The 19717-nt window shown below is 40.8% G+C and overlaps 1 protein-coding gene across 1 annotated transcript in view; it reads left to right on the top strand.

Moving 5' to 3' along the window:
• Positions 1-19328, top strand: part of PLCL1 (phospholipase C like 1 (inactive)) — a 93151-nt gene extending 73823 nt beyond the window's left edge. Inside the window, exon 6 of the mRNA XM_069983274.1 lies at positions 12276-19328. Coding sequence (XP_069839375.1) covers positions 12276-12452 — 177 coding nt within the window. The 3' untranslated portion in view covers positions 12453-19328. The remainder of the gene's footprint in view (positions 1-12275) is intronic.
• The last annotated feature ends 389 nt before the right edge of the window (positions 19329-19717 follow it).

The following is a 19717-nucleotide window of genomic DNA, read 5'->3' as shown; positions in this document are numbered from 1 at the left end:
TCGATGGGCAAAGGTGCTGATCCAGGGTGTTTTTGCTGCTCCCACCTGACCAATCCTTTCATCTACTGGACCGCACATGGTGATATTGTTTTCAGTACACTTTTCATTAGTAGTCACTGCATTACCCATTATTTTTGTAATAGTTTGGGGGATTTTTTTCTTGCATTTTACTCATGTGCTTAGTCCGGGGTCAGGTAGGGTCTTGTGTCCGGGCTGGGATGACATTTTAGTGTTTTTAATGTTGAGTGGCATTTAGGGCCAATCATGCCTGGGGATGGGACTCCAGGTTCCATAAGTATCTTCCCCTGTGTTCTATTCCTAGTCTAGTGTTATTTCCTGCATTGTATTTCTGGTTATCTGACTTCTGGCTCTTGACTTTTTGACTACCCCCTTGGATTTCGTATTGTACTGCGCCGCTCGTTTGTTATTGATCCGGACCTCTGACTTTGCCTTATTGTGTGTGTTTGTCTTGTTTCATTCTATGTTGCATTTGGATTAGGTCAAGGTTTTGTCGACCAGTTGTCCGTTGCCTACTAGGGCTTCTGAGGCAAGTAGGCAAGGAAAGCGGGGCCGGTGCCAGCTTCAGGGCTCACCTTTCCTTGTATTACCCTGTCCCTATATTCACAACCAATTTGAGAGAACCAGCTGAATTCCACCCCTGCCCTGATGAATACTAGTTTTCATAGTAAATTTAAGTAGCTGCATTATACATGGCCATATAACAGCTTACTTTTCCAGTATGTACAACCAATGACTATGGAGAAGGAACGCCTAAAATAGCTTTTGCATAATTTACACTATAAATACTGCTGTCACATACACAGTAATAATAACCGACTGTATACTCGGTTACTCAGTAGTTGCCGTCAATCCCCCTAATCCCACACACATAGACAGTCTTTGGATTTTCACTCTTAAGTAATTACTAAACACAACACACAAAGGGTTTTTAATTCTCTTTCCCTCTTGTTTGAAATAAGCCATTGTGTGTCACAACTTAAGACTCTAAATATAACATGATTTTACTGCCTACTCTATAGAAATAATATAGATTTATCCTAAACCCTGTAATCTCTCCTTAGCTAAAGCTGGATCTTTGCACATAGCAGTCAGTACACTATACCAGATGGATGTTTGCTGAGAGCTGTGGGGAGCTGAATCGAATCATAAAGTATGAGAGACTTACCAATAGAATGGGATCAGGTTATTACTTAAGTGGGTTCATTTAGGGCTTTCTCTTCACTTATGTTGTGCTTTATTTTTACAAGGTTAACCACAATGCATTGCTATATCCATCCTATAATAAGTAACGGTGCTGCTCCATTGACCCTATGGGTCCATCATGTTCTGGTGTTGATTTAAGATGTGTCTTGAGTTCTGTTTTCTCATCAGATCTAATGAGAATGTTATCAGAGACTTGAGTGTGTGAACAAAGCCCAATTGGTGCACTCCAACACAAAAATTGTTCATGCTTTGAGTTGTAATGACCTACTATGCACAGTATATAAACTACAGAATGGTTCGTGCACAGTTGCCCAGTGGGCATGATATTGTGATCACCCCTGATAATATTGTCAGCCATATTCACAGTGTAAGGCTATGTTCACACAACGTCGAGAAAAGGTGGCTGCCTTTTCTGTTTAAAAATACTTTCGTTATTGCCTCGATTTAATAAATTGCAATGCATTGAAGTCTATAGAATTACGGACGCCAATGCACACAAAAGTTAAAATAATGATTATGTCCATTTTTTTCAGACATCTGTTGCAACCACAGGACTTTATTTTTTAGTTGTTCACAAAGTTTTTCTTTTTTCACTGTCCTTTCACCGTTTTACTATTAAATTCAATGGACTTTTCAATTAAAGTCACACCCAAAGGGCAATTAGTCCTCCTAAACTAGAATAATGTATCAACAGCCGTTCCTTAACTGACAGGCAGCCAGACGGCAAAATGACATCCGTCATTTTAAACTCAAAATGATGGACGTCAGTTCTTTTTGTTAAGAACAAGGCTCTTAATGTCAGGTACAAAGGTAATTTGCAAGCTGTATGTCCTATGAACAATTACAAAACACCCCATTGGTAATGTCCTTATTGCCAACCAAAGGGACCAATTAATCGCCAATGCAATGTTAAAGTTGCAAGTTAAAGTCAAAGAACTCTCCTGTACCCAGTAGCTGTTCACCCCCCTCTATGTTCCTACTAGGAGAAAGTTATATGTCAGGTTGCTAACACTTAAAGGGTTAGTTTAGTAAAAAATAAATAAGTAAAATTTTTTCAAACCATCTGGTGCCAGAAAGTGCCAGAGATTTGTAATTTACTTCTTTTAAAACATCTCAAGTTTTCCAGTACTTATCAGCCGCTGCATGTCCTGCAGGAAGTGGTGTGTTCTTTTCAGTCTGGAGAGCAGGAGAGGTTTTGTAAGGGAATTTGCTACTGCTCTCAAAAGTTCCTGACATTGACAGAGGTGGCAGCAGAGAGCACTGTTTAAGACTGGAAAGAATACATCACATCCTGCAGGTCATACAGCAGATGATAAGTACTGGAAGACTTGACATTTTTAAAAGAAGTAAATTACAAATCTCTGGCACCAGTTAATTTGAAAGATTTTTATTTATTTATTTTTTTGCTGAACTATTCCTTTAATTTCTTCATTACCAATAGGCAGTACGGATATGTCTGCTTTACAGGCAGGGCTGCCCATAGGATTTTTGCATAGTTTCTGCAGCCCTTTGCTTCCATCATTTATCAGCCACACATCACCTATTACACAGGGTGACATTTTAGTTACATAGTTAATAAGGTTGAAAAAAGACAAACAGTCAATCAAGTTCAAGGCCAACAAAGTAGGGATTTTTTAAAGGGCTCTATTACACTTTGGTATACCAGACTAATATCGCCCTGTGTAATAGTACCAGCCATAAGCTACTAGCTGACAAACACTCATTTGTTGATTTATCACATTGTTACAGAATATTCATTTGTTCATCACACATCTCCCTGTGTAACAGGGGATGTGCAGCCGAAGAACGATCATGCGGCCCTTCTGACACAGTGCTATTCAGCCATGTAAGGGCTTATTAAACGAATGCAGATTTACAGGATCGGCCATCATTATTGCGCTAGCCACACTATTACACCCACAGCCTGTCAAAGTCATGCGATCATTATACCAGATGATTGGCGGCCCTCTTACATAGGTTTATATGAGCTTGTTCAGCTGATATTCTTCCCCTGTAATCAGGCCCATAGTCTATACTGTAGGTTGACTAATGCTGCGTTTACACAGAGAGATTTATCTGACAGATTTTTTAAGCCAAAGCCAGGAACAGACTATGAACAGGGAACAGGTCATAAAGGAAAGATTGAGATATCTCCTCTTTCCAAATCCATTTCTGGCTTTGGCTTCCAAAATCTGTCAGATAAATCTCTCTGTGTAAACGCACCATTAGGTATTTCTAATCATGTTCAGCTTGGCTACATATAGGAGGTTGGTTGAGGGAGAGCTTACACGTGTTACATGTGGTACTCTATAGATCTGTACTGTAATTCAGTGTAGCATTCACATGAATGGGTTTGCTCTTAGGCAGTTTCTGAGCTTGTAAGAACACATTAGCGCTAGTTTTCTTTATTCCTATTTCCATGCTAGCTGTAAATTGCATTCTGTTTAGATTCTCTATGATGTGATATGCTAAATACAATATCTTCTGACGTTAGAATGCTTAAATATTAGGCTGAAGGATATGACAGACGATCACAGTTTGGGAATGATCCCGTCCTGAAATGGCCTTCGCTCTGGGAGATTCCAGTTGTATGCCTAGGAGCATAGATTTTGTCTGAATGTCGTCATCAGGCAATCACCCAAGGGTAGGAACCGGATTATTTTAGTAATGATTCCTGCCTGGGAGATACACATTTTAAAGGGAACGTGACATTTTTCTAGCTAAAATAATTCCTCTGTGCCCAGTATGTCCCACTGTTATATGCTGCTGCTGCTGCTGCTACAGATGGATCTTTACAACCACAATTACACAAGTCATTATCTTTTATATGTACTATTATTCCGCTTTGTTCTGTTAGTCTCTTTTACACTAGTTTTATGTATTAAATTAAAAAGAAAGCATTTCTCACGGTTTTCTGCTCTCAGCCCTAGGTTGGTGCTGGTTGTAATGTGATTATTAACCATTACTTAACCATAAAGTAAAGCTGGAAAGGAGCATGATGAGCAAAGATGGTGAAGACAGCTATATAGACAGAATCAGTTTGACAGTACCCTATGGTAAAACAGCTAATAGCTTGTGGGGTTTCCCAAAGCCCTGTTCACACTTTGCTTTCATTGGGCATCCTTGGCCAGATGTTCGGTGTGTTAAGAGGAATATGTTTAATCTAGGTCACAGCAGCTACGGTTGCTGTTTGTTTCTTTTTATATGCAACGTGCCCTATCTTTCTTGCATTTTTTCCCTACTGACTTTAATAGACAAAAATGTAATAGGACTGTCCCTGTGGTCAGCACATTTTTACTTTAAGCCTATGTTCACACATAGTATTTTTGCTCATTATCTTGCAACCAAAACCAGGGGTGGGCTGGAAACCCAGAAAGGCTATGCTCACACACTGTTTCTGGGTTTCCAGTCCACTGGTTTTGGTCACAAAATACAGAGCAAAAATACTGTGTGGGAACATAGCCTAAGGCTATGTTCACACTATGTAAAAGCAAAGGGCGTATTTCGTAACAATGGCCATTGTTGTGCAAACAACGGTCATTGTTTCAAAAATAACAGGCATTGTTTGCACAGCGGCCATTGTTATGAAATACAGCCGTTGTTTTTACATAGTGTGAACATAGCCTAAGGGTGTATTCACATGCGGACGATTTTGTTGCAGAAATTTCATTGACTGTCCCTTTTATTGGAATGATACTTGCAGAAACCCCTACGCTTGCCACTGGAGTACACACACTGTAAAATAAAGGTAAAATATGGCTGTGTGTTCCGTAGAATTATACTCTTCCTTGAAGTCAATAGGAAATTGGCCGGCATTGCACACACCGTATAGAATAACAGCCGTAATCGAGGATGACCGTCCAAATAATGAGCATGCTCATTATTTACCACCTGCTTTTGCAAAAATATTGCGCTTTTTTGTTCCATTTTGTCAGACATTGTTTTATTGCCACTTTCATTTTAATGTGTGTGAACATAGCATGAAACAAAATCTGCCACATGTGAATCCACCCTCAAGACATTAGATTCTATTCTCGGACCATATTACACCCTGTTTATTAGCTAGTCCATTCTGACTTTGTAATATCACATATCTAATACGCAGTGTACAAAGGAATGAACCCTTTGCATTTTTTGCTGTTTTTTTTGTTTTTGTTTTTTTGTAGTGATGTTGCCGCCTCATTGAGTAACTATGTGACAGCAATAAAATTGGCAAAATTGGGAAGTGACATGTTAAAGCTTTACATTAAACATATGATCCTGGGAAGGACATGACCTGGCATTCCCATCCAAAGGGTCAAGTGCTCTCTAGATGTCAAAAGAAAATGATATAATAAATCCCCCAAAAATTGTGGTATATAAACGTTATGATGATCTAGAAAAAGACAGAAACAAGTAAACAATAGGAGTTGTTTAATGGTCCTTCCCAGGCAGGAGTTAATGATCAGGAGCGCAAACACTGACCTCAGAGCTGATCTAATAATTTGGCCGTGGTAATCCGTCATCTCTGCGGAGGAAACATGCTTCTAATATGTGTCTCTTATCTCTGGCCAGCTAGTGAAATACAGGATTGTAGTCTCTTGGCACCACCACGTGGTAACAACTAGTGACCAAAACATCTGATGCTGGTCCCTAGAAATATATCCACATATAGCTCCCTAGACAATAAAATAGTTGCTTCATGCATGTTTTACTTGTCGATTGAAATTTGCCAGGTTGACATGTGGCACTAGAAAACATAGAAACCAAGATAATGGCTTCTCAAGGTGAGAGTATTGTACCTGATTTTCCAATGCAAAACTAAGTTACTGTGTGTGAATGTGCAAAGTTACAGCATCCAACAGAACAGAAAGTAAATTCAGCACTAAAAATATTTAGTTACACTGCCACGTGGAGGATTTAGCATGTTGTAGTTTTTTTTTTTTATCATGCTGTTTGGTATGAAATTATTATAACTTTATCCCAGTTATCCTACTGATAAAAAAAAGTACAGTTGAGTTTGTTTTTTCAGCGAGGCCATGTTCCTACTCAGCATTATTTTCATACTTTTTTTTGTCATTAGGCTATATCCCACACAGTTTTTTCAGACATTTTTGGTTTTTGCTGTATTTTTAATTGCATTTGTGGGCCGTTCTTTAAATAATAAAATACAGACATGGAGAGAAAGGAGCCGCTGCACCTCACACCTATGGCCGACACTAATGCCTTTCGGCTACATTTAAAAAACAACGCCAGGATGTTGGTATATAATTTGATCAAACCATATTTCCCCATGTACCACGTACAGGTCCCTACACTAAATTAACACTGTGTTGGTCAGCGACTGCCAACCCCGCAAAACAAGCGCAAGCAGGGAAGGGAGGCAACAGAATGGCCCTGCAACCCCACTGTCACAGGAACAAACCCCAAGGGCCCCCCCCAAACCCAGCAAGCTCCGCTGTCGGAGAAAGCGGCCACCAAACAACACAAGTGTGAACAAGGTCTTACTACTCACTGCACCGAAGGTAGAATGGGAGAACTAGGAGGTAGGAGTGTGTGCAGCAGTGCTTCCTGCTAATTGGGGTCACATGGGTCTTACCAGGAGCAGTGATGCAGTGGTGTGCAGTAAGATTTTTGTTCACACTTGTGTTGCTTGGTGGCCGGCGGCGCCTGCTGGGTTTGGGGGGGGGGGCCTTGGGTTTGGTCCTGTGACAGTGGAGTTGCAGGGCCATAGGTGTGAGGTGCAGCAGCTCCTTTCTCTCTGTGACCATATTTTACTTTTCTCCCTTTTCTGAGTGGCTAGCACTCCTCCTGGTAAGACCCATGTGACCCCAATTAGCAGGAAGCACCTGTGCACAGATGGTAAGTACCTCCTAGTTCTCCCATTCTACCTCCGGTGCAGTAGTGAGCAGTAAGACCTTGTTCACATTTGTATCACTAGGTAGCCGCTTTCTCAGCCGGCGGCGCCTGCTGGGTTTGGGGCGCCCTTGGGGCTTGGTCCTGCGACAGTGGGTTTGCAGGGCCATTCCGTGGCCTCCCTTCCCTACTTGTGCACGCTTTGCGGGGTTAGCGGTCACTGACCGACACAATGTTAATTCAGTGTAGGGACTCATGTGGGCCAGGGGACCTGCGCGTGGTACATGAGGCAATATGGTTTGATCAAATTATATACCAACATCCTGTCGTTGGTTTTTAAATGTAGCTGAGAGGAATTGGTGTCAGCCATAGGTTTGAGGTGCAGCAGCTCCTTTCTCTCTATGACCATTTTTTAAATAATAAAATACAAATTTTACGGCTCAATTACAGTCCAAAATACTGCCTGTAATTATAGCCCTACGCTATTGAAATAAATACAGGTGAGTGTGTGTGTGTTTTAAATAAAACAAGTTCTAAGGCTTAAAGGACACCTGTCAACCCCCGTGCCGGGGTGACAGGCTCCTGACCCCCTGTTAGATCCCCGTATACTTACGTGATCCTGCCAGGTCCCGCTTCCTGAGGCGGTCGGGTCACGGAGATTTCAGCGCCCGAAGGCCGGTGCGCGCGCTGACAGCAGAGTCAGACGCCCATAGAGAATGAATGGTGAGTCCGATGCTCCGTCATTCTCTATGGGCATCGGACTCATCTGTCAGCGCGCGCTTCGGGCGCTGAAATCTCCATGACCCGACCGCCTCAGGAAGCAGGACCCGGCGGGATCACGTAAGTATAGGGGGATCTAACAGGGGGTCGGGAGCCTGTCACCCCGGCACGGGGGGTGACAGGTCCTCTTTAATGTATACAGTGGTATCAAAACTCTACTTTTACATATGATTTGCATCATAGAGAGAAAAAAGAGCTTGTGTAGCAAACTAGAGGCTGCAGAAGCAAAAGTAAGCAACATTTTTAATAAAGACCTTTGGAGAAAATGCTTTTCAAAGGTGTCCATGGCCTTCAATCTACTTCTGTTTTGTGATTTATTGGCTAGTTCTAGCGGCAAAATTTCAGCTGATCACAGAGGTATCAGTAGTCATACTCATAGTTGTCCCTTCTTATTGTGGACCCTAACTGCAAATGATTGTAAAAAGAAGGCTACTCCTTTTGGCAGCTGCAACATGGTAATATAAATGTGAAGATTTTTTTTTTTTATTAAAATGGGTGATTATCATACACAATTTGCAATAATTATAATACCTGGACAAATGTGACTGTTTAGTGAAATAGGGGTCACATATAGTTACATTAACAGAGCTGTAAAGAGTAAGTGTACAACTGACACTTCAGCACACGCCACCTAAATTATTGATTCAGTTCATCTATTTTTTAATGAGAAGTCATGGTGTAATAGTGTGGCCTCAGTGTTCACCTATTGTCATGAACAACAAAGGCTGGGCTATAAACACACAGTAAAGTATATATTGTCCCTCATACATTGAATTCTAATGAACAGTAATTATTTATGCAATGCATTTGATATTTTTTTCTGGGCAAACTTATTACAGATACCTGCTAAAACTAGTGAATGGCTGCATTTCATATTACTAAACTTTACATTATATTTGTTTATATTATTGTGATAAATGTGAAGTTATATAATTGTACATGGCCTACCTTTTCTGTTAGTCCATAAAATGGAAAAGAGGAACAATTTATGCATTTTGGACATACCTAACTTTACTCACAAACAGATTATGAATAAAGATTGATATAACTGAAACACATCAATTGTCCTTTTCTATTTCCACAAGTGCCCTGATAACTATAGTAATCCTAAATTAAACAGTGCCTCCTTAGTTCCACTGACACAGTTAAAATGCTTTCCACACACAAAAGAGCCCCCCAAAAAAGCAGAGGCCCAGGTTTGCCCACCAGACTTAAAGGGGTATTCCGGGCAAAACATATTTTTAAATATGTCATTACATAAGGAAAGTTATAAAATCTCTAATATACACTTATTATGGGAAATGCACATATACTGCTATTTCCCTCAATATAGTAGATCAGGCAGGCTCACTTCCTCTAAAAAATCATGATGTCACGTCTCAAGCCATATGTTCCAGCAGGGTCCAGCAAGGGGCGGGCTATATGTAGAAGAACAGAAGTCCCAAAATACTAGTGACCACAGTTCTACTGTGGTTTACAGCAGTGCTTTGTTATAATGATGCTGTGCCTATAGCTGTTTTAGGTGATAAAATGGCACCTCAGCCCCATGCTCATTCCTTTCAGGGATGCCGCTGCTGGGTGTTTTTCCCGGCCCCTCTCTCTCTCCTGCCGGCGTGCAAGCCAAGCAAAGAGGCAGGTTGTTAGGGCTGGTGCCAGGTGCGTACCTCTGCTCTGGTGTTACTGTACCGCGACCGCAGATCCGAAGCGCCTGGTGGATGTACTTGATGCCCAAATTTTATGTCCTGTGCAGGATCGCTCACCCCACTGCATCCCCGGTAACATCAAAGCAGAAGTACACACTCCGGCACCAGCCCTAAGGAGGAGAGGGGCCGGGAAGAACACCCAGCAGCAGCGTCCCTGCACAGAGATGTGCCACGGTGGTAAAGCAGCACAAGGGAAGCAGAGAGGGATGTGCAGGGACGCCGCTGCTGGGTGTTCTTCCGGGCCCCTTATGGTTGGTTACCGGGAGGCCTGGTGCCGGCCGGCTATGTCTGGACACACACAGAGTACCCGGGGTCTCTTCACAATACAGGCCCCGGAAGGAGAGCCAGGCTCAGGCATGGCTGCTCTCTCTTCCCCGCCGGCGCTGACACATAATGACACCGAGCGCCGTAGCCTCTCTGCGCCCTCAGGATGGAGGGCCATTACCGAGCCGTCAGCTTCTCCAGCAGCAGCTCAAGGAGACGGGAAATGGCACCTAAGCTCCATGCTCATTCCTTGCAGGGATGCCGCTGCGGCACTTGGTGTCATTATGTGTCAGTGCCGGCAGGTAAGAGAGAGCAGCCGTGCCCAAGCCTGGCTCTCCTCCCGGGGCCTCCTCATACAAAGTGCCCCTTAGCACCCCCACACAAGTGCCACCTCAGTGCCTTACATACACATAGAGCATACCTCTTAACTTTTTGGAAGGCCATAGAGGGACACTTGAGGTTCAGTCTATACTATACTAAATTGCTATACTTTTTAATTCAAGGATGCAATCACACATACAGGATCTTATGCAGATTTGCAGATATCAATGTAGCATAATTCTCAATCTGCATAAGATCCTGTATGTGTGACTGCATCCTTAGCATAGTAACCCTGTCTGTAATTACGGTCCTGCAGTTGCGGACAGGATTACAAATGTGTTTCAGTGACGTTCCGCATTTGCAGGGACCCACTGTCAAATACATGACATGGACTCACAATAGCTTAATCATTTTTTTGCAACACGGATCATGTCCCCAAAATTGATCTGTAACCCCTACATATGTGTGTATGGGGCCATAGAAATCAATGAATCTGCATGTGTGTGAAACGATGTATGAAAGGCACCATAATGCCACATGATTCACCTGAATATAACAATTTTTAGGATCCAACTTGCACCACATAATGGAATAATATGCAAGTTTGAGTCTGTTATACAGTAAGAAACCAGACACTTTCTAAAGCAACATAGAAAGTTAATTAATGTCAATTTAATTCCTAGGTCAAGAAGAAGGACATGTAAGGGACAGATAGACATGGGTCAAAAGTAGGGACTAGTATGCATAAAGTACCATTGGCGTGGGTCTGACTGATATGACTCCATCCAATGCTCTAACGCTAGAACAAAATGACAACAGTTATACAAGAGGGCTGTGCCACTTTTGCTTCTGTTAGCCCTTTTTTCAGACTTTTAGGACATTCCAAAAAGTATGACCTCCCAATAAAGTAGTGGTAGTTGTACTGTACCTTGGTACTCAAACTGCTTTGCACTCAATTTGGTTTTTGGACATTTTTTTCAAGAAAATTTTGCTTAACTATTTGCTTCATACTTAACCATTTGTTTGGCACCTAGTCTTGGGTGAAGCAATGGTGCAACACTCTACAGAGGGCTCACAATGACACAGTTCAGGTGCTGTAGGCGTCACTGTGTGGCTGTGCTGCGTGGTGTTGCCTTTTGTATGCCAGTCCTTTTTTTTTTCCAGTCCTTCTCTTTATCCATGCGTGTATTTTTATTTATTTATTTATTTTATAAAAGATTCAATTGTACATGCTAAAGCCAATTAAACATACAGTATGTAAATTACCAGTTATAGAAAAAAACTGCTTGGTACACGATCAGCCTTCCAGAACAGATTGTGGTTAAATACAGAGGTACCATGGTACTTGCATCGTCCTCTTCTGTTTGTTCAAGTGAAATGACATTCAAACCCTGAATATCAAGCCTGGGATGCTTAGATTTGGCGAGCTAAGGGCACGGTCCTTACATTTGCTTATGGTCACTGATGAATTTCTTCTACTTTATAAATTTGGGCTCTACAGCAAAAAAAAAAAAAGAAATCAGTATTTTCCAGCAGTCTGAATGGGACCTTTTTATTTTTGGGAGAGAACGTGAATTATAAAGACCCAGCCAAATAGTGCCCCATATGTGGTTTATTTTATTCTGGGAATACTTGGTGACAACCAGCATGGCTGCTGTTATAGGTCTAATTGTGTGTCCCGGTTTCCTAGAAATACATCATTGCTCTTGTATAACACAACATTTAGGTGCATTTTTATTCATATTGTAATTTAAAGGGAACTTTAATGCCACCTTAACCAAGATTCAAGTCATTGGAACAGTCTTTGGTGGCTTCTACCTGATGCCTGGCCTTCACTGATAGACCTCTCCTCTACACCCAACCAGGAAAAGATTTATTAATCAGAGCTGGTGGGATGGGGAGGAGCTGCGAGGGATTGTCCTGATAACATGAAACTGGTGACAGGTTCCCTTTAATAGTCTGGGGAGGCTGGGTGTCAACTGAATGGAAGCTGTAGTGATATCTAGGTATAGTTACTATTTGTATAGCTATTTTAATTACCTTGTTAGATTTGTCTTATATCCACTAGTGATATATTCAAGTTTACAGGGCAGGGTATAACATTAAATGTGTGGCTTCATTGTTAAACATTTTCTTCTTAACTTTTAGGGCCAGGGAGATTTACTAAAGAATGCCAAAAATGAAGCAATGGAGAACATGAGACAAATCCAGCAGGCTTGTCTGTCCTGTGGTCTAAGCAAAGCTCCAGTCACAGACACAAAATCCAAACGGGGACTAGAAGCGATTGAAGAAAAAGATACGGGGGAAGAAAATGGCCGATTGTGAGGAATGGAACCAACTCTGGGCCCACTAGAGCTGCTGTCAGGTGTACAATGGTCAGATATCGATGAGTAGGGAACCATTCCAGCCGAGCTACTGGCATTCATCGTGGTTACTGGTTTAACCTCACCTTCACAATTATGCCTACAATTTTTTTTTTCTAACGTGAATGTGTGAAGAGGATATTTTAACACTGACCACAAACGCTTGGAAATCTCCAAAGTCCCAAAACTCGTGCCATTTCATATCCATTATCACCATGCAGGGTCTACCACATCTGACATTTCAGAAGTAAAAAATGGTCCCTACTAGGCGGCTCTGAGGCCTCCCTGCTATGTACTGTCTCCTAAAGACACTTTTTATATAAAGTGAAGGAAAAGGTTCTCTCCGCTCTTCAGGGTTCAGTTAGTAATTTATGCTTCTATGTAAAATCCTGAGACTGCTTGTATAATAAACCAAATATGTTCAGGTTTTGCAGAGAATTCTGAAGATATCTGGAAAAAACAAGCACCCTCTATGCTTTCTAACACTGGTGATTTTATGTGAAAGAAATAACTTCTGTCAAGATACTTTGCCTTTGACTATACATGTATAACATATTTTCACCTTAAGTAATAATTTAACATTCTAACATTTCACTTTTTTTTAACTAGTGTGAAGATCTCTACTTGATAGAATTTAGTTCTATGTTACCTGGATCATGTGATGTTAACAAAATGCATTTATTAGTTGCTTAGGTACAGGTTTAGCCGATGTGAAATAGCAGTCACATGCTCACAGTGCAATAATGCAACTTATGTATAAGGAGCCTGGTCTGTAGAGCAATAGAAAAGTATTTCATTTAAAAGGATATTAAAGGAACACTAACCATAGAAAAGGCAAAAAAATAAAATATATCCCATCACTCTTCCGGGGTGGGGGGAACACGGGGACGGGGGCCATTAACTTAAATAACACACATTACAAAGTTGTATAACTTTGTAATGTGTGTTATTTAGTGAATAAATGTTGAACACCGCACTACCCCTTTAAAGCGACTCTGTACCCACAATCTGATCCCCCCAAACCGTTTGTACCTTTAGATAGCTGCTTTTGCTGCTTTTAATGCAGGATCTGTTCTGGGGTCCTTCCGCAGTTATTGTCCTAAAAAAACAACTTTAAAACTTGCAGCCCTGTGTCAAATTGGCGTGGCCTGGAGTACCCATGCTCTTGGATTGTGACACCCCTCCGTCCCTCCGTCCCTCCTCCCCACCCTCTTCATCATTAGAAATGCCTCTGGAACAGTTTCTTCTATTCCTCACCTGTGTGAACACTGCACATGGGCTGGATTGTTAAGGCACCTGTGCAGTGTTAAAACAGGAGGAATAGGAGGCATTCCTAATGATGAGGGGAGGAGGGATGGAGGGGTGGTGCAATCCTATTGCACACACACTCTAGGCCACGCCAATTTGACACAGGGCTGCAAGATTAAAAGTAGTTTTTAGGACAATAACTGCATCACCTTCCGAACTGCATCACCTTCCCCAGGACAGATCTTGGATTAAAGCAGCTATCCGAAGGTACAAGCGGGTTTTGGGGGGTAGATTGTGGGTACAGAGTCACTTTAAAGTTTCATTATCATGGAAATAATCAAAATTTCCAAAGTTTTAATTGACAAAGGGTCAGGGTGCTGAGACCTGGGTTGATCACTAGAATGACTGGGGAGAAACAGTTGGATAAGCACTTCTCTCCATCTACCTCCCTGCTGCAGGTGACAGGTCAATAGACCTTTAATAGAACCTGTCTTCTGAAGCAAGGAGAAAACGGGGAGAGAAGTGCTTAGCATTTCTCACTCATTCTAGTGATCAGTGGGAGGTCTGATCACCCAATCCTGATCAATCAAAACATTTGACATGTCATTTTATTTTATATGATAGTAACACTTTAAGCTCTGCCCCTTTGATTAGGTGTCCCCCATCCAGATGAGCTCTAAACAGGACTGCATCAAGAATACCAAAAGAATCCAAACTGGGCCAGTGACTGGGCTATAAACCTGCAGCAGAAAATCCTGAGCAGATTTTGTGCATCAATAGAAACACAATGTATATTTAACATTAGTTGCGGGTTCTCCCTGTGTGAACATACTTTAAGAGGTGTAAAATGGCATTGGCATAATGAATGGGAATTAGCTAAGCATGCTAATTTATGTCAACAGCTTGGGAAGGATGAAGGTCTGTAAAAAAACAAACAAAACAAAACACTTTTTGCCCTGCAATTATGGCCAATTTAAAGGTAATGTGTAACGAGAAAATAACCTATTGTTAGGATCCTTTATTTTTTAATTTTCACACTTTTTTTAAAAAATTTTCCAAGTCTATGCGTATGTCATCACAGGCAGGGTTTCAGGGATGCAATGGCCTCAGGTTACAATACTTTAAATGTGTAATGTTGTTTTTTTGGACATACAGTGTATGGACAGTCCCTATTGACTGTCTAGTAGCACCTGTCTACAGTAAGGGAATTAAACTCCATGTTATTTTTTCTGGTACCCTATGTGTAGTGTACAGAACCTTAACATGTAAAATAGTTGTTGCGTCCAGCAGTTCTTCATTCGGTCTTATTTTGGATGAGATTTTGGTGGCTTCATAACTAATTACCAGTTTTTCAAGTGTCTTTTGGTCTCAAGATACTATACTATATTTTTAACTTGTCGCCCTGGAACCAATTTATATTGTATATAGACAACTGTATATAGATGACACAGGTTTACACCGTTCACAATGAGGATGGCCACAGCTCACTTTCTCCCCCTCCCTGAACTCCTGAGGCTGGGTTCACACTGCATTTTCAGCATCCGTTTAACGGATCCGTTTTTTTTAACAGTCAAAAAAGTTGTGTCAACAGTACTTTATTGTGCGTCAAAAAAACGCATCCGTTTTGATCCGTTTATTTTTTATAATGGAAGTCAATGGAAAAACGGATCAAAAACGGATGCACACAAATGCATCCGTTTTTTGCAAAAAAACGGATCCGTTAAACGGATGCTGAAAACGCAGTGTGAACCTAGCCTGACCCCTGCACAGGTCACAGAGCATGCCTAGTACACTCACCCTTAGAAGTCAGTGAGTCAGATGACGACCCTTGGTCCCTGTGCCTGCTATAAAGTATATCACTGAATATACTTTTATTAGTAATTGAGGCAAGATGTCCTTCACCCCATAATCATGTACAGGAAACAGGATAAAGTAGAAACACGTTTTAAAAAGAGCATTTATCCACATCTATGTTTAGTACAAAATGTAGATGACATATTCCCTGTTTCACCAGATTCAATTATGTTTTAATTAAGATGTAAATGAGATGTAAAGGATATCATAAATTTACTTGGAGACAGTGACATTACTGAGATGTCTTATATTCAGAAGCAGTGGACCATGTCTGATAATTAAGGCGTACTTACTTCTAATGTACTAAATATATTGTCAAGATTTCCTGGAAACACCTACAAAAACTCCTTCTCTCTTTCCTTCAGAATGTGACCCAAAGGTTTTATTCTTTATTTTTAAGCATAACAGTTGATGCAGTAATAGCCACACAACCTTTCCTGGTTTAAGGTCCACGCCATCAGATTGCAAAAACCGGGTGCAAAAGCACAAAGTGTGACCAGTCCATAGTGGTCAGTGCTGCCCAAAGAACTCCAACAGTTGAAAACAGATAAAAAGTTTAAAATATTTCATAAAATATGCCTAATTTATGCATTTCAAGGATCAGGCCCTCTTCATCAGATTAGCAACACCATCAGATTGACTCAATCTCAGGGGCTGCAAGAAAATTTACCAATGTATCACTATCTAAGACACGGGTGTCAAAATTGCAGCTCTCTAGCTGTTGCTAAACCGCAACAGCTAGAGAGCTGCAAAGAGTGAACAAAGCTTTAGCTGTAAAAGCAAGATTGGAACTGTAGTTTTGCAACAGTTAGAGGACCGCAGTTTGACACCCGTGATCTAAGACATGGAATTCTAAGTTTATGCCATAAAAGTCTGATAGGTGCCACCTTCATTTCCATGAATTCTCCCTGTTGGGAGAATGGGGGTCTCGTTCTCTTCCATTCATATTAAATTGTAGCACCTACCCATCCCTACTTTCTTGCTATGTCTTTCTGAAATAGAAAACACATTATAAGCAGCTATTAGGCAGAAACAAGCATGTCTGTGACCAAATAGTTGGAGGCCATACTGAATGGCTTAGCAGGCCAAATGTCAATCCCGGGTTGGAGATCCAGAATAGTTAGAAGCACCAAAACCACACCATCATGTATAGATAACAACAAAAGAATGACTTTGTGAAAACAATTAACCACGACACCTTTTGATTTGCTATATACATAGTAACCCACGATAATACACTGGGTGAAATTCCAGATGAATAAATAGTTATTAAATTTTTGAACAATGCGTTAAGTTAAAATTTTGGGTTACCATGGCCCAGGGCTTCTGCTACTGCAAAAAAGCTGAACATTGCAAAAAGGCTTGTACTTGTACTGATTGTAAGAGCCCATTTGTTAATAATATCATTTATACAGAGGTTGCACAGTTTGTGACTATTTTCCACCAACAAAAGTCCTGGCCCCTGTTTCATTATACAGATGTGACAACTAGGCTCCAGATATCACACCATTCACAGCCAAAACTGTGTTATGCATTGTTGTACCCCGGCACAAGCATTTCCGCTTTGATGTTCTCTGGCAACTTCCCCCACAGACCCTGGACTGGGCATAACCATTTGCCTAGAGCATTTCTTCAGGACTGTCTGCAGTTTAGCAAGGAGGCATCTATCTGTCTATATACTGTACATTGTAATTTGCCAAAAGCAGTAACAGTTTTCAGTATGATCTAGAGATATGTGACATGTGTGATTCAATGTCCCCAATTATATTTAGATAGCTTGTATTGCTCAGTGAAAGTCATTATAATCTCTGTGGCTCCTATGATACCTGTAGTATGGGATTCTTTCCACTTTCCCAGATGAGACAAAACTTACCAGCATCACACCGTGCAGTGCAATTACAATGTGGGTTTTTTCATGTAGAAAAATATCCAGCACCACTTAGTAGTAGAAATCTGAAAAGGAGCTTTACTCTTCCAAATTAAAAGCAGCAAGGAACAGCATATGCTCACACACAGGCAGCTGACGCATTTCGAGACTCAAGCCTTAATCATAGCGCTGGTGGATATTTTTCTACATTACTTGGGCCTTGCTGTCCCTCCTGATGGATCTGAGCACACATTGCGTTCCTATGGTGAGCTGAACATTACACCTTCTCCGGGGTTCAGTTGTTATACATGGAGTTTTTTACGGGACAATGGGAAAGGACCTTAATGTTTCACCATTGTTTTCAGTCACGTTCCTTCTCCGGTTCTATTCTGAAATGAATTTTAAATATTTTTAGTTTGAATCAATATTTTATTAGTTTAACATTTTCTTTAAGCAGGAAATATATTTCTGGCGTAGGTTTTAAAAATTAAATGGTGCCCACTCCCTTTCTAAATTAGAAAGGGGAAAACTGTCCCATTGTAGTCAGGATAGGGTGACACCCGAGGCAAAGTTCTCCCTTCACCTTATGGTGAAGGTAGGATTTTCAATTAAGTTACTCTAAGTATTCATTCATTCAAGATCCTAAAAAGTCAAAGAAAGATGTGAGATTCTTAGATTATAAGGCAGATGACAAGCTTTATATGATCTTATCCATTTTTTACTGACACAGACCCATTTGTTAAACCAGATCATATTATGCTGATGGTCAGTTACCATGGACTGATATGGCAGAGGAGTCTAAAGGCTAGTATTGGGACCAGCCATTTATACCAGTAGCAATAGCACTGCGCTGTAACTGTAAAGTTGATGGGTCAAATTATGTAACAGCATAGCCATTGGCTACCTGTAGTTGAACAGTCTTTCAAGTTGTAGTCATCACAGTTGAAACTCCTAGAACTATGTACACCAAGCAGCTTCCTGACAGTAGTAGCCCATGGCTCCCTTGTTGCTTTGATTTGTATAACTTTCTGTATTCTAGAATTAAAGTTTAGGGCAAAGTAGATGAAACCCATGATCTGTCAAGTTACTCCCCATGGACAACTGTACCATTGGACCTTTGCTTGGTAGATGATTAGATGGGTACTCATATGGCATTTAACCCTGTCCTGCACCTTTGGCTGAAAATGCAGCCATATGTATACAGTACAGCGTTACTGATGTGAACTCATCATGGTGTTAAACACCTAATAGAATAGAATTCTTTGTGCGTAGTTCTAGCTCCTGCCTCTGACTACCTATATCTCTTTGGTACTTTGCTAGAGTGTAATGTTAATGTGCTCATTCAACTATTTTGATGCCAGGAGGAAGGACAAGTCACAAAGGTTAATGAGAGTTTTTAGGCCAAAAATCTTCCCACAAAAAGGCAATATAGTATATATGTATGACTGCTTTTGAGTTCTGCCTAAAGTTAGAGGGTTATACTAATAAAATATTTTTGGTGGGAAGAGGACATTCTTGGAACTCATGACATAGGCCTCCCTTCTGGCGTTAGAAGAGTTATTGGGGCTGTGTGTTCTCTAAGCAAGATGAAATCGAAATCTATTTATTGAAGAGCGCGGCTTTTATTTTGAAAAGCGACCTTTTTAATGTATTTGATTCAGAGATATAATGTGCTAACCTTCTGGACTGAAGTGATAATTTAAGATTTTGTTCAGATTTTTATGTTTCTCTTTGTGTTAATCCCTTTGTATCCTGGAAGGTCTGCTTAACATTAACAGATTTCTTGGCAGTGATGGGGTTAATTTATTCTTAACCTTGTTTTATGATTAACACTAACATGTTATTTTGCACATAACTGGGAAATAAAACTATCAACAAAACAAAAGGTTGCTGTACGTGGTCTTTTTAGACTGTGTTGTTGTTGTTTAGTGTGATTGATATATATACATACATTGACATATGGTTCTGAGCTGGACACCAAGCTCTAGTAGTGCAATATCATCTGTGCCCAATTATTTCTGCATCTGTCTAAAGCTGGAAAACCCCATGCAGGGGCCCCAAGTCTCACATACTGTATGGCTCCTAACTAAGCCAATGGTGGACTTACAGCATAAGGTACAAATCATATATGCTTCAGTATATACAGTCCTAGGGGAAAGCAATGCAGTGCTGTGGGCCTTCAGTGACTCACCTGAATAACATCAACCTAAAACTTCAAGTCTTTATTATCTTAAAAAGCATTATTACAGTTGCAAGCT

This window comes from Dendropsophus ebraccatus, chromosome 9 (assembly GCF_027789765.1).
Source record: "Dendropsophus ebraccatus isolate aDenEbr1 chromosome 9, aDenEbr1.pat, whole genome shotgun sequence".
NCBI lineage: Eukaryota > Metazoa > Chordata > Amphibia > Anura > Hylidae > Dendropsophus > Dendropsophus ebraccatus.
The sequence above is the reverse complement of the archived record's forward strand: the minus strand, read 5'-3'. Positions and strand labels throughout refer to the sequence as shown.